The following is a 17,921-nucleotide window of genomic DNA, read 5'->3' as shown; positions in this document are numbered from 1 at the left end:
GAGCGAATTAATCGAAGTAATTTGTCTTCAGCAGGGCTAAGTTTTCGTCAGATTACCTCAGCTGAGCAGGCGGCGCAAAGCACGAAATACGTGAAGCTTCATGTTTACTGCAGTAACCAGTCAGAATTTGCTCCGAACGGTGACGTGTGCGTCATTTTACTTGCGGGTTAGTACGAGCAGCTCCTGCGAGAGACAAACAGCACGTTCTGAGCGCTTCACACTCCAGTTCTCTTTGCGACAGTCGCAGACAGCATCGCCAGTAATGCAGTGAAACATCGGAATTGCGCCAATGTTCACTGCCGCTATTATATGTTACTGATTTAAGGTCAATGCTAGGTGTTCTGCGCGTTTTTCGTTTTGCAGTATCCAGTGCCTGGGGTCGCCGACTTCTACAGGCTCTGTTGTGATTTTGTCTTATTCTTCAAACACTCTGGACGAAGCTATATTTTTATTTAGCACTGAAGCAGATAAAGTCAGAATTGAAGAAAAAACACTTTTACACACTAAATGTTTATTTAAAATCGTAGGTTCAAAACAACTGCAGTAGATGTAATCACAATACAGTACAATTGCAGTAGGTGTACATGAAAGCGCAAAGTAATGAAATAACGCTCCCTGAAAAACAAGAAAACACGCTCATGTGCACCGACTTAGCTTCAGGTAGTTAGCGGTTTCACGTTTCTGGCACCTGGCGTGATTAAGAGCCCTTACAAAGAAGTGTAGGCGTGTGGTCACATAGAAGGCAACCATTTGCACTGTCAGCGACTCGGAATGATTAGCACATCCAACCCTCTCTTGCTGCTTTTACTTTATCAAATTAACAATGTCCATGACACTGTCATGATGAAGCTCATGTAAACTGAAGCAACTAGTGAAGAGGTCTTCCAGTTTACAGATGAACCGGAACAGGCGGCCATGAGGGTACAGGAGACCACCTTTGTCCTTCAACCTCGTGTAATCAGCAGCGCCCAGCAACTCTACACTCTCCTTGCTTGTAAGGAGCAATGTGTGGCATTCTTCACAGTTTGTTTTGCGAACAAGCTTCCTTGCTACATATCCACAGATGTAAAAAACTAGCCTTGCATCACTCTTTGCAACAACGCATGGGCCATGATCTGGAACAACATTACAGAGGTCTTTTATGTGTTGCTCTGCACCAGTTAGGTTGCCATCGTGTAGCAAACTTTCAATGAGGTCCTGCTTGCTCGGCTTACTAGGGTCTACTTCATCTGGCTTTAGGAGGGACGTCAGTACACCTGGCTCCGCATTCCCATTCGACACAGATTTGGCTAGCCCGTAGAAGCTGAGGCAGCTAACAGTTATTAGGAATTGTTGCGGTGTGGGATGACTGTTGCACCCGGATGATTGCCTTACGATCCCAAAGAGGTTTTCGACAGGGTCTTGACTCAGCTTCGATGTCATTATATACTTGTAGCCGACATGTTTTGACAAATAATCAAGTATGCATAAAACACTAGACACAGTGACTCGAAGCCCCACTGCTGTAGATGCGGACAGGAAGCCCCCTTGTACCCCAGCATGAAGTTCCCACTCTGTGAGGTAGGCCAGGAAAGACAGCAACTGGCCCTCAGCAACAGATCCTGGCTGCAGGGTTTTGGCAGGGAACCGGGACGTCATGATTTCTATCAAGTCTCGAATCATTCTGCAGTACAAATGTATGATAAAACATTAGATAATAATTTCTTCTCACAGTAAATGGCACTGTATTCTTTTTCATTGATGTCGACCAAAAATGGCTTGCATTCTTAGAAAACAAGTTTATTGAGAAAAGGACTTACCCAAAAAATGTGAGCACTGGCTCTAGGCTCCTCCCGCTTGCTTCAAGCTCGGTCTTGTATAGGCGGAGGCCATTGAGGACAGTATCACCAAACAGCTGAAATGCATAACTGACCCTCATTTTTTCAAAATTATTCGGGTTGACGTGGCAACTTCTGATACCGGGCATAGCCTGAAGAGTAACATTAGTCCCATCGAGCTTCAGGGCTTCTCGCACAGGCCGAAGCGACACCTGTAATACACATAAAAGATATATTTTTTTTCATAAGAAACAGTTTGTACATGACTACACATATGGCTCAATGCTGCTTGCTCCGAGCCCTTAGGAAAAAAACAAAATGGAAAGCTGCTATTACCGCGCCTGCTGGGGTGTTGAAGCTCGACTTCAGGAGTCCATTCCTAAGGCATTTCACCAGATGAGGGAAGTCGGATACAAAATGGAGGGAGCGGCTGGGATCCACTGGATGCTGCACCTTGTTCCATGCAGCGCCATCGCTGGTAATAAAATCAACAAATAGGCCTGCTTGCTCAGCAAGGATTACAGCCTCTGTCATGATTTTTGCTAGCAGGCTTCCTTTCACATTGCTGTGTGTAGCAAACACAGCAATAATTTGTCTAACTGCCAACAAAAGGCACAAACACAATTACCATCCCGTGGTCACACACTTCGTGTTTGTCAGTGTCTGGGGTAAAAGCGCCCAAATCAACGAACCCATCAATATGGCCACCAGGCATCACAGAAAGGTTCTCTGAAAGTTTCATTTCGTCGACCAACAGTCCTCCGTGTTTCTTGAAGACATCCATTGAGCTCGTCTTCTCCTTTAGCACGCAGAAAACCTTCCTGCTGAATCCAAATCCTGACCTGTATTCCCTAGTGTAATTGCGTAGGGTGACTTTTGATGGTAGAACAAGGATCTGCTACTTGCGCATATGTTCATACAGCTTTGGTTCCTTCATTTTCATAATGATGCATTCCAGCATCCACTCGTTTGAGTAAACCATACCTTTCATGCGTTTACGCTTGGCTGCTGCAAAAATGTGATGGGCTGCTTGCTTTTGCTTAGGTGGCAGACTTTCTATTTTTGCTTTGAAAACTTCTTCAGTAATGCGACTGTTCTGGTCCTGCATTCTGAGAATATGCTGCCGCAGCGTGCACAGACGTGACAGAATGCGCTTTGTCTTTTGCCGGGAAAACTTGAGCAAATTTCGAAGGTTTCTTTTCACTGGTTTCCGCATTTTTACTCGAGATCTTCTTGCCTGGAGCCCTTTCCTGAGGTAGCGACATGCCAGACAGGCAGTACCTGTAATTTAAAAGCATATGATGTGAAAGATGCTACATGCAAAATCTTAGCACAATATGCTCTTTGCAACAATCTATTTTTTGTAAATAAGTGGTAATACAGGCCTTTGGTGGTGTAACTAAAAGGTTCATTAGCTAAAAGAAACCTTAAAAGCAAAAATAAGATCATTATTACTCAAACAGCAAAAATGTATAATTTCGGGGTAAATTAAGCTTCGCTTCACTTCGATTACATACATTATTTTTACAACGATCTTCCTTGCAGATTAAGAGTACTTTCACGGCACCCTATATTATCTCGATAACTAAATCTAGCTGCTTACCTTTGTCAGTAACAGCCCCTGTACAGGACTTGCTGAACACACTATCTTGTACGAGCAGCACAGAAGCCTTCAGCCGGTCTGTAAGGTGTTCAGCGTAGTCATTGGTGTACTGCTGTCGGTGCATCGCTCCTTTGCAAACAATGGCAATGGCTGTTTGGTGAAGAACTTCTCGAGCTTCTACCATGGATTTGATTTCAACTTCTTTCGCTTCTTTGCCATGAAAATAAGGGCGAGCGAAGACCCGTTTCTCGTTGTCTGCAGTAAACACCAGCAGCTTCTCGTGCGCGACAAGAAATGGATCTCTGGTCACGGTAGTCGTAGCGCACACAACTGCATCAAAATCGGGAACATTAAGTCTTGTCCATGTGCTCGGAAGGCTGAGTTTGTCAGCGATTTTCTGCAATGAAGCAGGCTCACTAGGCTCGTTCACATTCGGGCTCACGCTGTCGTTTGGCACATTTGTGGCGTGTTGACAGGAATCGTGAAAGTCACGCCGCGACAAGCGGACTTTCTTGGCTGGTGCCCCAGCACAGGAAGCTGGACGCTTTCTCTCTGGCCGTTTTTGTTGAACTTGCTTTGAAAGGTAGGCCGGCAAGTCAGGCAGCAAGGTTGGTACGGCATCAGCGGTCAGCGCAGGTTTGCCACGAGGTATCCTCACCTCTTTCCCGTCGATTTTGTGCACATAATCCCGCACGATGAACGGCGCTTCGAAATGCCTTTCGCACACCGCCGACGTTTCCGAGAGCGGCTTGTCGCTACGGTGCAAATTCCTCTCCCACTGTTTTCGTAGGGCTTCGTCTTTCGGGGCTTTAAACAACGACAACGTCCGTCCGTTCAACTCACGGAATCCAGGGTACCCGGTTTTACAGCCTGGCGCGTAGCAGTGCGTCTCCGCTCTTTTGGTTTTTTTCTCCATGACTGCATGCGAACCACTGTTTGAGCGTGCGACGCAAAGCAAGAACGTATAAGATGTCGCAAACGATGTAAAAAAAGCAAAAACAGCGCACGTGCACAACCTAATTGACAGCCACCTACACGCGCTACTGCGGCGCCGAACTCCTTGGTTTCTAGACGCCAGCGCCACGCGCGGCGGTTAACAGAAATGGCAACAGCTCCCTCGTAGGCCGCGCCGCGCGCTCTTTCCACTACCCAAAGTATATTCTAGTACACTGTACTTTGGCTACTTTAGCATCTTTTCCCCGTGATCGCTGTGACGCATCGCTGCTCACTGCTATCGTTGTTGTTTATTTTCGTGGCTTTTCTTTCACAGTGAGTGCTGTGCTTGTGTAGTTAAGATCCTTCGGACGTCTTGTATGTCAAGCCTATGTTGGCCCTTAGCAGGCCTGTCGTGAACGAGGGCGACGCTCAATTTTGGGCTGCGTTCGTGACGCATCAGGCAGCGCTGCAACGCCTGCGTCTACAGGTGCTGGCGCTGAGCGCTGAAATTGTCATGCTTGAAGAGACGAGGAAGCGACACCGCGGGCGGGCGAAGCTCTTTTTGTTGGCGGCGGCGCACCTGTCCGTCCGTGAGCGAAATCTGTCGGCGTACCCGCGCCCAGACTCGTGGTACGAGACCACGCTTTGCCGGCACCTTCCGGAGAGCGGACTCTGAGAACACTTTCGGATCAACTGCGGCACATTCCGGTACATGGGGGCTGTTTGTGGAAGCATGAGCCGGCAAGATACCAACATGCGGAAAGCGATTCCGCTGGAGAAACGCGTGGCGATCGGCTTGTACCGCCTCGCAACATCAGCAGAATAGCGGACTGCTGCCAACTTGTTTGGCGTGAGCACTGCGTCAGTTAATTTAATATTTCTCGAATTTTGCAGCGTGGTTGTGGAGCAGTTGGAAGCACGATTTGTGCATTTTCCAACACCAGCTGAGCTTCACGAGCACATGTGTAAATTCACAGCAGTCACTGCGTTAATTTAATATTTCACGAATTTTGCGGCATGGTAGTGGAGTTGTTGGAAGCACGATTTGTGCATTTCCCAACACCAGCTGAGCTTTACGAGCACATGTGTAAATTCCCAGCAGTCTGTGGTTTCTCTCAAGGTGTCGGTGCAGTGGATGGCTGTCATATCGAGGTGTGCCCCCCAAATCCAAAAAGCTGCTGAATAATACAATCATAAGGGGTGGTACAGTGTCGCTCTACTTGCTGTCGTCGACCACACATACAGGTTCTTATGCACGAATGTTGGGAGCCCTGGCAGGAACAATGACCCGGCACTGTTTCAGAAGTCTCGACTGCCAACTACTCTGGCTTGTGAGCTGTTCCGAGAAGAAACATAGCTCATTGAAGGTGTGGGAGTTGGCACAATTCTTCCTGGTGATCAAGCTTTCCCCTTGCAGACGCGCCTGATGAAGCTGTACCCCTTCCAGCTGCCTCTGGGTCCCCCTCACAGACCTTTAACTACCGGCTGCCGAGTGCCAGACGTGTTGTCGAAAATGCTTTTGGACGTGTCAAGGCACGCTTTAGAATGGTGCTGAAGGGCCTTGAGTGTGACATCCACAATGTCAGTTATGTGATCCGTGCTGTACAACATTTGTGAGCAGCTCAGTGACCGCTGTGATTCAAGCTAGTTTGGTGTGGTGCAGAGTGCTGATGAAAGGCGGCCTCAGCCGGTGTGCACAAGCAACCAGGAAGAGACGTCAGGTGTGGCCATTGGGACGCCCTGGCCAAGCACCTTGCCTTGAGCTAGAACCCAGTCCGTGGGAAACTCAAGAGCAGCTCAGAAGTACACCTCTACCAAGAGGGAACAGCCCTGAACAGAGCTACACACACATTATTGAAGGAGCAGACACTGGGTTGGGCTCACCTTAGATGGCTACCTTTGCACGCCCATGAAGCATGCTCCCTACTGGGGTGAAGGTTATGAGGGTTACAACTAGTGTAATTTTCGTAACCTACATGTTCTTCATAAAATAGGTTTGGCTTACGGAGTTTAACGTTCCAAAGCGGCTTGGGCTATGAGTGATGCCGTAGTGAAGGGCTGCAGAATTTTCCACCACATGGGGTTCATTAACATGCACTGACATTGCACAGTACACGAGTGTCTTGCTTTACACCTCTATTGAAAAGCTACCGTAGGGGCGAGGCTTTCAGAAAACAGTCGCATTATATAGCTAATGTTAATTATTGGCTCTTGCTAAACTACAAAACGAAGTGGTTTGTACCAACTACTAGTACTCCTTATGACAAGCAAACCTTCACCTACATGCAACCATCTCTAATGAACTAATAATGAAGATTTCATTACTTCCTGTAATCAAATCTCTTTCTTCAAACAGTTTTGCTCATAGACGATAGTAAAATTCCAGCATGAGCTTTCAATTTTTATACGATTCATTCTTGTTGAGCACCGCTGTTTATGTTGCTTTTTCATTGCCATTGTACTACCTTTTTCCTTGTGTTTGTGTCACATGGTCTGCGTATTGGCAGCTATTCTATCACTTGCTGTTTGGTCATAATTTTCGTGTATAACTGGCCATCGTCTTGCCACATTGCCAATCGGCAACTTGTGGGTACCTTGTCAAGCAGTACAAGCTTTTAGTCTTGCACTCCTACTTCTTAAAGCAGCAGTACTTGCTGACACGTTAGTTGGTTCATCATAAAGTTGAATGGCACAAAGGAACAAACACAGGAAGACACAGCAGTGGCGCTTTTTCTGTCTCTGTGTATTCCTGTGTTTGTTCCGTTGTGCCATTCAACTTTATTCTGAAAGCAGTATAGTGAATGAAATGCATTCACTATATAGACCTTTCCAATAAGGGCCGCCTGGGTATCACCATATTTTTTGGCTAGGCTGTTGCATGCACCTGATGCTAGCCCAATGGAAGCGGATACCTCTGACCAGAAAAGCTGTTGGTACTTACAATCATATTACAGTGAACATTTTATATCTAGTCGAAGGTTAAGCAATAGTTGCGAGAAATTTTTTCCTTTTGCTCATGAAGGTAACGAAATCATGTCGGTCACAGGTGGAAGCTTCATATTTTTGCACACATCATCCACACACAAAGCAAACACAAAAATGTGACGTAAATGTGACCCAATGGTGAGAGCTTTGAAAGACTTACAGTGTGATAAATTTCATTACATTCCCATCCCAACTCGTTAAACCAAAGTACACTTTCTGTGAACAATTTCATGTCATTACTATTTTGCTGTTGTCAAAATTTCCCAGTGTTCTATACCTTGCCCCCCCCCCCTCCCCCCAAAAATACCGGTTATGTTGCAAGAAAAATATCAGCCTTGTAGCAAACAGTTCCTGCACTTGTGTACCCCTGCAGTGTATGCATGGGCTCTGTTAATAACCAATACTGCAAGCTACTACGGTATAGCCAGCCTGCACAATACAATTCACTGTTTAAAACAGTACAAAACTTTCAGCAGTAAAAGATATTTCATCTCATCACATGCTGTAATATCAAATAACTTCCAGCTGCTTTGATCACTCTTTATTGAGCGAGTCATTATTTTCTTCGTTGTCTAGAAATCTTCCAAGCAGTTGCACCATGCTTGCATTTATGGCATTCGCTTCCTTTTGGAGGCGCACCATTTTCTTGCGCATTTTGTGTGCCTTGCAGTTGGCCTTTGCTGCTGCCTCGCTTTCTCGTTTATGGACGGCAACTAGCTGCTTTATAGCAGATCCTTGTCGCTTGTGGCGGCTCTTTTGGGGTTCCCTTCTTTTGGTGCTTGTGCCAACACTGGCACTGCTGCTTGCCCCTGCTGTGGCACTGCTGCTTACGCCAGCACTGGCTCTCCTTGTGTCGCCACTGCTGTTGCCTATGCTTTGCAGTACAGGTACTGCAGCACTGGCACTGCAAATGGGTGAGCTAGCCGCAAGTTGTGAGAGGTCGTCTCTTCTGCTTCCTTCAGGCAGGCTGTCCTCCCATGACAGGAGCACTTCCGAGCCGTCTGGTGCCTCATTGACAACTGGCAGCTGCACATAATGAAATATACAAGACAACATTTTATCATCTCAGAAAAGAGGTTAAATGTGTCCTAATGTAATGCAATCATCCGCTTCCACAATATATTACAAAAACACTAACTTATGATGGCCAAACTGGTAAGAAGGCAGTGGTTCAAATTTTTGTTTTCTTGAACATAAGTAAATAGATATATGAAGATCCAGACATGTACATCAGCATTACCTAGCCCCAACTTTCACATGAACCAATGGGTTCAGTTCAGTTTTTTTCTGGATACTGTCGCAGAGTGCAATCGCAATTTTTGTACAGCTCCTAGTGTTGGTGTTGTGATGAATGTTGGATTTTATGTCCTTTAAATGACTTGTGGCTGTTTCGGATAATGGTTTTTTGGCTTTTATAATTGTGTGCCCTCCTGCTTGGGCCAAAGTTATGGCTCGCAGTATGTGCAAATAAATAAATGAATGAACAGCTGAACAAGACAGTATACCAAGCTGATCAAAGTCAATAACAAGCAATATGTTAAACATCTGCAAGCATGTGGGGCATGGTTGACCAAGGGTAAACCGAGCTGATGAGGTTAAGTTGAACAGAAGTACATGGAAGGTGAGGTGTGAACTGCGGCACGACAATGCACTGCAATTTGAAGACGCAAGTCCATATCCGCTCCCCATTGCCATTAATGCAGTCTGTCCAATGGTTCTAAAGGAAGGATTGCTGGGTCAGTTGGTTCATCATTCAAGGCTTAAAAACAGCACGAAAAATGGGGATACAGAAAGAAGGAATAGACAGCACTGAACCTGCAATTGAGTGTATTTTATGTTAAATGGCAATAAATGCAGGAAGCATGCACAAAGAGCTTATAGACAAAAGCGCAATACAATGCAGATATTACTTATATACTTCGAACGAAGACAGCGCAAAAAAGGACAACCACAGAAGACATGACACAAAGAATGCTTCTCTTCTGTGGTTGTCCTTTTTTACGCTGTCGTTCATTCCAAGTATGAATCACCAACTAGCCCACCACTTTGTTTTATTGAATTACTTGGACATTACAGATATCACATAGAAATTTATTATCTACTTTGCTACTTCTCTTCAGTGTTCCTGTAGAGAAACAACAGTTTGCAATAACAGCTTATGATCCACAGGTTGCTATATTACTTCACTGTATTCAAGCCCAGTTGCTAATAGAATCAATGGACGAAGATGAGTACCTACAAGAGAGAAGGATGAAGGTGAAGCTGCATGTGCACAGGTGTGAAAGATGAATTGTCATACAGCACTAGCAATATTATATATCACGTAAATAAAGGCACCGAAATTCTGGTTCGTACCTTAACTTCATCTTACTAGAGAGAAGTCGTATCCATCCGCAGTGTGTGCCTTTTGACACAAGATTCCCACCTAAAAAAAAAGGACGTAACCTAAACCAGCAATGCACATTGAACTCGCTGTACAACAAAGTGGTCTTTGCTCTGACATGGTAACATTAAGTATATTGGGAGACAACCAGCTAACTACCGATATGTAGAATTGCTAGAAAAAAAACAAAGATTTATGGACGAGCAGCGGGAGTTCCTTGGCTAGTTGGTTCACGTTTCATGACAAAGAACAACAGCACAAGGAAAAAATGTAGACGTAGAGGCCAGTGGCCATGTTTGTGGAAGTGGCTTACACAACTGCTTGAGTCTGTTCTTTATTATCTATTGTTGGCCAGCATTTTATAATATAATGAGTATAAGTTCTGCTCTGAGAAATGAGCAGCAATAGAATTCTGAAGTAATCTGAACGACAGATTACATACACATGATGGTATAAATCACAAATTACCTCTAAACTTTCCTCGACTCGCCCATCATCGTTGATGGGAAGGCAGCCGAGGAAACTGGAGCTGCCAGTAGAAGATCCATGGGACACCAGGCGACCCAGTTGAAGTGCTTGTCTGTCTCAGCTGCCTGGACAAATAGAAATGATGTGAGCTATTAAATGTGTTGCTAAAAAAACATTTGCAGGTTGTGATCACAGCATTTCTCTCAATGGATTAAGCTTCACTGTACAAATTCTCAATGCAAGAATAAAATTTCATAGATAAGTGTCTAATGTATATGCACAGGAACTGGTGAAATTAACGCATGCAATTTACATTTGCAATGTGGCTAAACTACATCCTGCTAGTTGCTGCTTTGCAATTGAAGCCACGACTGTGCATTATGGTTCAACTATTGTCATTCTAGCAATATCTTACTTGGTTAATTTGTAGATTTATTTCTTATATCTTTCACAGGCTGCACTGTGTATACTACTTCACAAATGCTGCTAGTACACAGTGAAGCCTGGTAAAGAAATATGAAATAAATCTAGAAATTCAATTAACTACATTGTTGCTCTAGCAGGTGGCCAGAAATAGCGACGCGTACAGCAATGCTGTCAGCGCTGCAGCTCGCAATTTGCAAATAAAAACGACGAACAACACGCGTGTAACGAGGGGGACGAAGTTTGCATGCAGCGCCATGCACGCGTGCACGAGCGAAGCTTCTAAGTGCTGCGTATGCTGCTCCTGCCTGGGTCATTACTCTCGATCCTTACTACCTCAACGATGCATTCTCAAGATCGTCTTCGACACTCCAGAACTGTGCGACGACGACGAAAAGAATCGACGCGATGCTCCACGACAACACATTCTACTGTCGCACATGCGAGGCTGACGTAGGCAGTTAAGCTGCACTATGAAAACAGCGCCAAGAACCCGATGGCTCGAGCATCGTTCGGTTAAGGTCGCACTTACCGTATTTCTTGTTGAGGTTTTTCATTTTCGGCTTCACTTGTTTGCTGGTGTATGGTCCTTGTCCCGGCGGCAGCCCGGCGTTCAGTTCCACAACAATCGCAGCATATATCCGAGCGTTGCGCGTGTTACCGTATCAGATCCGTATCAGGGCTGCGGTTGTTGAGTCAAGCCAGATGACACAACTCTGGGAGGACGAGTCGTTCGATGTCGCTTCTGCCACGGGCGCCGCCATATTGTCGGTTAAGGTAGCAAACGGTGGTCAGCAAGCTTGGTTTGCGTAACTGTGGTTAGGTGGCGTAACTGCAGTTTCGTCTGCCGTGTGAGCGCGGCTAACTATAGTTACGGGGAACCGTAGTTACCTTAACTGTGGTTAAGGTCGCCCGTGTAAATGCGGTATTAGGGGCCCCACGTAAAATTCGTGCTGAGGATTATGTGGCAGGGAAGAAGACAGTGTACTATGGCGCAAAAGTCTCGAGGACACCTGAGCCGCAACGAATATCCCTGGCTATGGTGTCTCGAGACGACATTTGGGGGTGAATAATCTGGTCTCGTTGTGTAGCTTGAGGTAGTGAAATAAGATGATCGATTATTGGGCTGTCTGCTATCCGGGCTGATACCGCATTTCGTGCGTCCTGAACACTTTAATAATTCCCGATAGTGCATACGGAGGCCAAGGTCAACAAGACGGTAGCAAGATGACGAAAAATAAATATAATAAATTCTTGAACAATTACTGCAATATTGAAATGGTGTCCATCCTCTGTTCGGCACACATCTTTTGGGTCTCGGACACCCATCGTATAACGATTGTTGCAATTGGGAAGGGTTGTATGGAACAACAACGAATAACAATGCAGGAGCCACTGGCATGACGATCCATTAAGGGTCGAGTTTGCAAGGATGAAAATAAACTTTTCAAGAGCATGTTAGGGTTTGAGGTACAGCGTCTGGGAAAATAAGATGGTTTGGGGAAATACAATGTAAAATGAACGAGTGTTCTGTGTCGGTCTGCTAGCCAGTGCAATGATAAGAGTACTTGGATATCTTGTGGCAAAGCGTTCATTACTACGAGGGTTTAATTACTTTCTTCGGTCCGAGGAGGCAGCTGCAGTCAGAGGCTGTGATGTGCGAAGGGTAGTGGGATTGCCAGGTCGAATTGGGAATTGTATTGTCTAGACAGGGTGGCTTCTGAAGAGGATTGGCCGGAATCACTATTACTACTGTGATTCATTTTTGCCCTAGCAAAAGGACGATATCCGCGTGGTGCTGGAATAGCGGTCATTGACTTCGTGCAGTGTCATGCTAAGTGTAGGTTGGTGTGGAATAAAATTAGTGGGAAAAAGCGATCGACCGGCGCAGGAGGGCGAAATACCGGGACAAAAAATTGAGAAAGAACTGAAGATAGGGGTGGGAATCATGAGTGCTTAGGGCCACTAAAAATGATGGTTATAGGCGCAGAGCACAAGGCGGATATAGATTGGGATGAAATCAGTAAATATACAACGAAGTGAGCAGCATGAAAGCAGCGGTAAAGAAGCTGCTTGCAGTACCAGCTTATGTTTCTCGGTTTGAGTTATTTTTCTCTAAGACGAAGTTCAAGACGTTAATAAAAGATACCTCCCGTAGGTATGATTCACACCACGAAAGTAACATTGAAGATGTTTCTGTCCGACTGCCCTCTTTGGGGCAGTCGTATAATCATTAAACTTGCTAAGAACGGTAGCAGAAGGCAGTGAGAGCCCACGTTGATGAAATCCAAGCAACAGTTGTCTTGCTGCAATAGTTTCATGTTTGATTTTGTGAGGCTCCTCCGTGTCTCTTCTTATGTCCCATAGATACGCTCAGGTTAATGCTAAAAATAACTAGCCAGCTTAAACACCCTTGGAGAAATGTGAGTAGTATCACAATCTGCAGTTCAGTACTAACGTCAGGTGCGCCGTGTGCCTGCTTCAGAGGTTCAACAGCATGAGACTATTGTTCGAGTACGGCTACAATGGCCTGCAAGCAGGCTCTGATCATCGTTTCTCAATGTCGTGCTCCGCTGTCGTCTTCCAGGTTCCAGCCGCAGTACCCTCCTTGATGCCGTGGCCAAGGATGGACCGGTCGGCGGTTAGGAGCCGCCCCCCGTTTTTGAAGCCCAAGTGCGCCTTGGGCGACGAGCCGGAACCCGCCAATACCTCCTTGCACGCCCAGAACGAAGACCTCATCAAGAAGGCGCTTCAAGGTGAGAAAGCGTGCAACTGCGTTCCTTCTTTGTGTAGTAGATTTCAACTTCCATGACTACACATCAATGGCACTTTTTAGAGCTACCCTGCCTAGTCGCGCAGCGCTATAAGGTTGGGTTTGAGTGCAGCGAGTTTCAACGTTTCTGCAAATTTAACCTAGGCTGAACAGGCTATAATCCAGGCGGAAAACAACTTAACCGTCGGATCTGGAGGGTGCGGCAAATCCGGGGGGTGTGCCGCAAGAGTGATCTGGGGAAGGTGGTTCACGCAGTTAGCTCGGATGGACGACTGCATCTCCCGCATTAAAAATCCCACCGAAGATGCTTTTGTTGTGCTATAGAGTTTGTCTGCCGCCTTTCTTGCTTTTCATACCTTAACCAGCATGTCTAAAGCGTGGCTGCCACGACGAATTCAATTTTGTTGTGAATCCACTTGACGTCCGTGAAGGCAAGCGGACAAGTTAGGGTTTTGCTGCACTTGGTTCCTTACAAGTTTGTTTGCCCGTAGATCTGAACGCCCTGAGCACCCAGCAGCTGACGGAGCTGGCGAATTCTATCTGCCAAAGAGCCACACAGGGCACGCAAAACACGGAGCCAGCTGTTCAACTCTGCTTCTTCCTGATCGCGGTCAGCCGGCATTTCCTCCTGTTCATTGCATGTGCCTTCTCAATCCATGTAGTTCATATTTCGGTCGACACTGCTGCGCTGTACATGTCGCAGCATATAGCACAGTATATTGCACGTGAGAATAACTCACAATCCGCGGTGTCTTAATTATTCCTTCAAACCGTAGCTCTTGTACTTGGTGTCCTTGTCGTCTGTTTCTATGCATGCATGACCGCGAATTTCAATTAAATAGTCCAAACGGCGTTTTCACTCGCGGAATTCATATTTTTCCTTGCGTTTTGTTGTCGTTACTTGTCTTAATTATTATATCAAATTGGCTCTATCTAAAAACAACTGCCCCAGACAAGGGCAAGCTTTAAAGCGACGGTAATGATGATGATGAAGCTACTTCGGCGCCGAAGTTAGGGCGTTTCGTCGGTTCGCTGCTGGCCGAACTAAACCTAGGACTGCTAAGAATAGGTACAAGCGATTCAATTCGTGTCATCTGCGATTCGTTCATTTCAGTGTGCCCTGCATGAAACTGGCTGTCAGGTGTGCGTGCTTACATCATATTCAGTGGGAGGTCTAACCACGCGACTGCAGAACATGTGCAGGCTTCGGCTGCAACACGCTTCATAAATCCTTGAAACAGGAGTACCAGTTCTGTATGAGGCGTCAAATATTCTCATCGTTAGATTGGGGGCATGCCAGGCACATTGAAAGCACTAAAGCGAAATCTGGACCGCTGTTGACAGTGTACAGGTTGTTTGAGTTAAGACACAGTAATGTTCTAAAGAGTTTTTTTGGGGGGTACACGAATGGCTTGTTCGCATTGTTCGGGGACACAAGAAAATCGGTAAATCATATTTAGTGAGGCCGTTTATTAATTATCACAGATTAAGTTTTTAACTATAAACGTTAGGCGCCTAGTTGCAAATAGACCATTTTAGCCTCTCGCTTGTTATAGCCATATCAGTCTTTAGAATTTCGAATGTCGCTCGGAAATGTTTTGCTACATGGTGCAAAAGTACATGTCCTTTAGAAAAGGATGCTGACAAAGAAACCTTTCTAGTGCCCATGAGTAGTCAAAACAGCAAACTTTGCTGCCAAAGTTGCAGTTCAGCTTTAAGCTCAACACAGCATGCCATATCATGTAGTAATGAATACATGAAAGGGATCAATCTGGTGCGATGTTGGCCGTATAGATGTCCTCACATCGTAGTCAAAGAATGCAGAAGATGCCAACGAAGCTGACTTTCTCGTGTATTTCTATGGCACCCGCAGAAGGACAGCGCCAAACAATTTCTGCCCATGCTTCTGAGCGCCTGCTCCGAGTGGTTCGACAAGCGGGACCAGCTGTTTCGACCCCAAAACGAGTTGGAGCCGGTGCAGCGTCGCTGGACGGCTTTCGTGTCCTTCTTGGCTGAGCTCCTGCTGTGGATGCGAGGCCGCAGCGGAGGTGACCACATGAAGAACAGCATTCTGTTCCTGGCCAAGCTGCTCTGCGACTGCTGCCACGACATTCTGGAGTCCCCTAGGCTGGGCAACGCATCCGAGGCAAGGATCTCTAAGTAGATTTTTACGGCTTATCACAGCCATTATTAACCTACTGTGTCCTCAAGCGGGATACTTGAAGCGAAGAAGGTCGCAGCTATCACTGCCTGAAGTAGTAATCCTGCGAGTCTTCAGGGTGTCTTGAAAATCTGGAAAGTATTAAATTTAGGAGCCCATTGATTTCAAGTAATTTGCCGGGATCGCATGTAAAAGCTTGCCCAATCACAAAATAACGCACACAGAAATCAAAATGTCGGTTTGCAGTGATTTTCGGTGGTACTGCGAGTGCTCAGCACGCGGTCCGTGCCGCAATCCTTAACAATTTCTTGAACCAAATCGCACGAATGGCGTACAGGGTACCAGCAACGGAGAAGACCATGACATGCGCCTCCGTCCTCTGTGCCACTCGTATGCCTTCTTTAAGGGAGTTATGTCCCAAGTCGCCCACCGGACGATACCTTAATTTATTTAGGGTGATACTCTCAAGAGTGTCAACTCCTGAAGAGAGCCAGTAATGCTGGGAATTACTCTATGTTTTTTATCCTGACTGTAAACATCGGATGCTCGGAAGAGGAAGGTAGGGGACCCTTTATATAAGGTCACTTTATTCTGTGGGTTTTCCTGGCTATTTTAATGTTTTCTTTTTCATTTAGTGCCTCAGTTATTATCGAGAAAATTGGTTAAAATTGGACACAATTTTTCCTCTCTTAACTTGTGGCGTCGCGCTATAACGTAGACTTCGCTATAAAAATTTTGATGTGAATACTGTCGTGGGCTACCATCGGCGCTCGCTGCGGTGAGAACTGGAATGAGGCACTACAGCTTAAAGAAAGCGGGTGGCGGCGCGGATACATGCCTTGCATTTCCCGGTGTTTTGTCGCATATAAGAATGTTTTTAATTTATAGCCGGTGGTAGTATATCAATACAGCCCCGATTCAATTTCTTGTCAATGTAAATTTTAACAACTGGATGAGAAGCTGCGTTTGCTTCATAGGTCAGCGTAAAGCCAGAGCGTTTTCTTTAAAAAAAAAGGCTCTGTAAAGACACGTCAAGCAAAATGTTTTTTTCGGGTCATCCTTTACTGTTTTAGCACATGCTTTTTGCTCTGTATGGTTAGGTATGCTGTCAAGCCAAAAGCCACTGTTTTTCGGCTTCTTGAGTGTAAATAGCTTTCCTGAAGCGGGTGCTCGCTCGGGTGGCAGAAATTAGTCATAAACATTGGGAAACCTAATCGATGTCGGTGAATCCATTTCAGTTCAATATGGCACCTTCCGCACCATTCTGAAGAGTGCTCTTGTTGAGGCAACACTGCTCGTTCGCTTTCATTGTCCAGAAATTGTACTCTCAGAAAGCGCTTTTTGACGTATAATCCAGAAAAGTATTAAAGACAAGGTTAAGAGCCTCTTCAGGGGTCATTTTCATTGCGGGGCCGCCGCGGTGGCTACGTGTTTATAGCGCTCGGCTGCTGACACGAAAGAAGCGGCGGTCGATTTTCGAGGGAGGCGAAATTATAGAGGCTTGTGTACTGTGCGCTGTCAGTGCACGTTAAAGAGCCCCAGGTGATCCAAATTTCCGGAACCCTTCACTACGGCGTCTCTAATAGCTCGAATCGCTTTGGGACGTTAAATCGCCATAAAACCAAACCGAACCATTTTATTGCTCATCTATGGGGAGCTTATCATTTTCCTGTGGGTAAATGTGCATTACATTGATGACTGCTATATTTGCCGGTTTTTGTATTACCCTAAGTGATTCCGCTCTGCTGAGCTGGCGCTAGCATCGAGGGCACTGGACGTTATGCGATATCGTGCTCACTGTTGCCCTCCCGATCATATCACTAACCACTGTTATCGACTTTCTCGCAGGTGGATTGTTTGCGTTCGGTTCTGACCCGCACCGGGAAGGTCATCGAGCACTTCAACCCCGATCTCATGGAGGCCTTGGTGTGGCGGATGCGGGAGTCGTTCCTTGAGCACGGCTTCTCGTCCATCACTGGCAAGCATCTGCTCCACCTTATCGAGCTGCGTGCCTCCGGATGGAAGATGAACATCGGGCAGCAGAAGTACTACGACAGCACAGTACTTTAAGTTGAATCTTATATGGCAAAAATTGTTGATTCTGTTTCAAGCCTTTTCAATTTGGCAGCATTCTGAAGTTGAGGGTATGGCGTAATTTCCAGCCGCACGTTTATTTCTTAAAACTTAGAAGCACATGACGGTCCTAAAAATCTTTTCCTTTTGTTCCGGTAGCACTGTTTGAAGCCATTTGCGAATTCGTGGGCAATAAATGAATGTACATTTCGAACATTTCAATGCTGTGCTGTCTCCTTTTTGTGGGAGCCTGTGCTTCATGAAGATCTGCAGCATACTTTTGCATTAATCTCTTGTTT

At 45.9% G+C, this 17,921-nt stretch overlaps 1 protein-coding gene and 1 pseudogene across 1 annotated transcript; one reads left to right on the top strand and one right to left on the bottom strand.

Moving 5' to 3' along the window:
* Positions 1-1,795: 1,795 nt before the first annotated feature.
* LOC144094824 (uncharacterized) lies at positions 1,796-4,452 on the bottom strand (annotated as a pseudogene).
* A 10,823-nt stretch (positions 4,453-15,275) lies between these two features.
* Positions 15,276-17,708, top strand: LOC144094823 (MIF4G domain-containing protein-like). Its single transcript, XM_077628708.1, has 2 exons — positions 15,276-15,534; positions 17,398-17,708. Exons 1-2 carry the CDS (start codon positions 15,289-15,291, stop codon positions 17,617-17,619), a joined length of 468 nt encoding a protein of 155 aa, XP_077484834.1. The 5' UTR covers positions 15,276-15,288; the 3' UTR covers positions 17,620-17,708.
* The last annotated feature ends 213 nt before the right edge of the window (positions 17,709-17,921 follow it).

This window comes from Amblyomma americanum, chromosome 6 (genome assembly GCF_052857255.1).
Source record: "Amblyomma americanum isolate KBUSLIRL-KWMA chromosome 6, ASM5285725v1, whole genome shotgun sequence".
Classification (NCBI taxonomy): domain Eukaryota; kingdom Metazoa; phylum Arthropoda; class Arachnida; order Ixodida; family Ixodidae; genus Amblyomma; species Amblyomma americanum.
The sequence above is the reverse complement of the archived record's forward strand: the minus strand, read 5'-3'. Positions and strand labels throughout refer to the sequence as shown.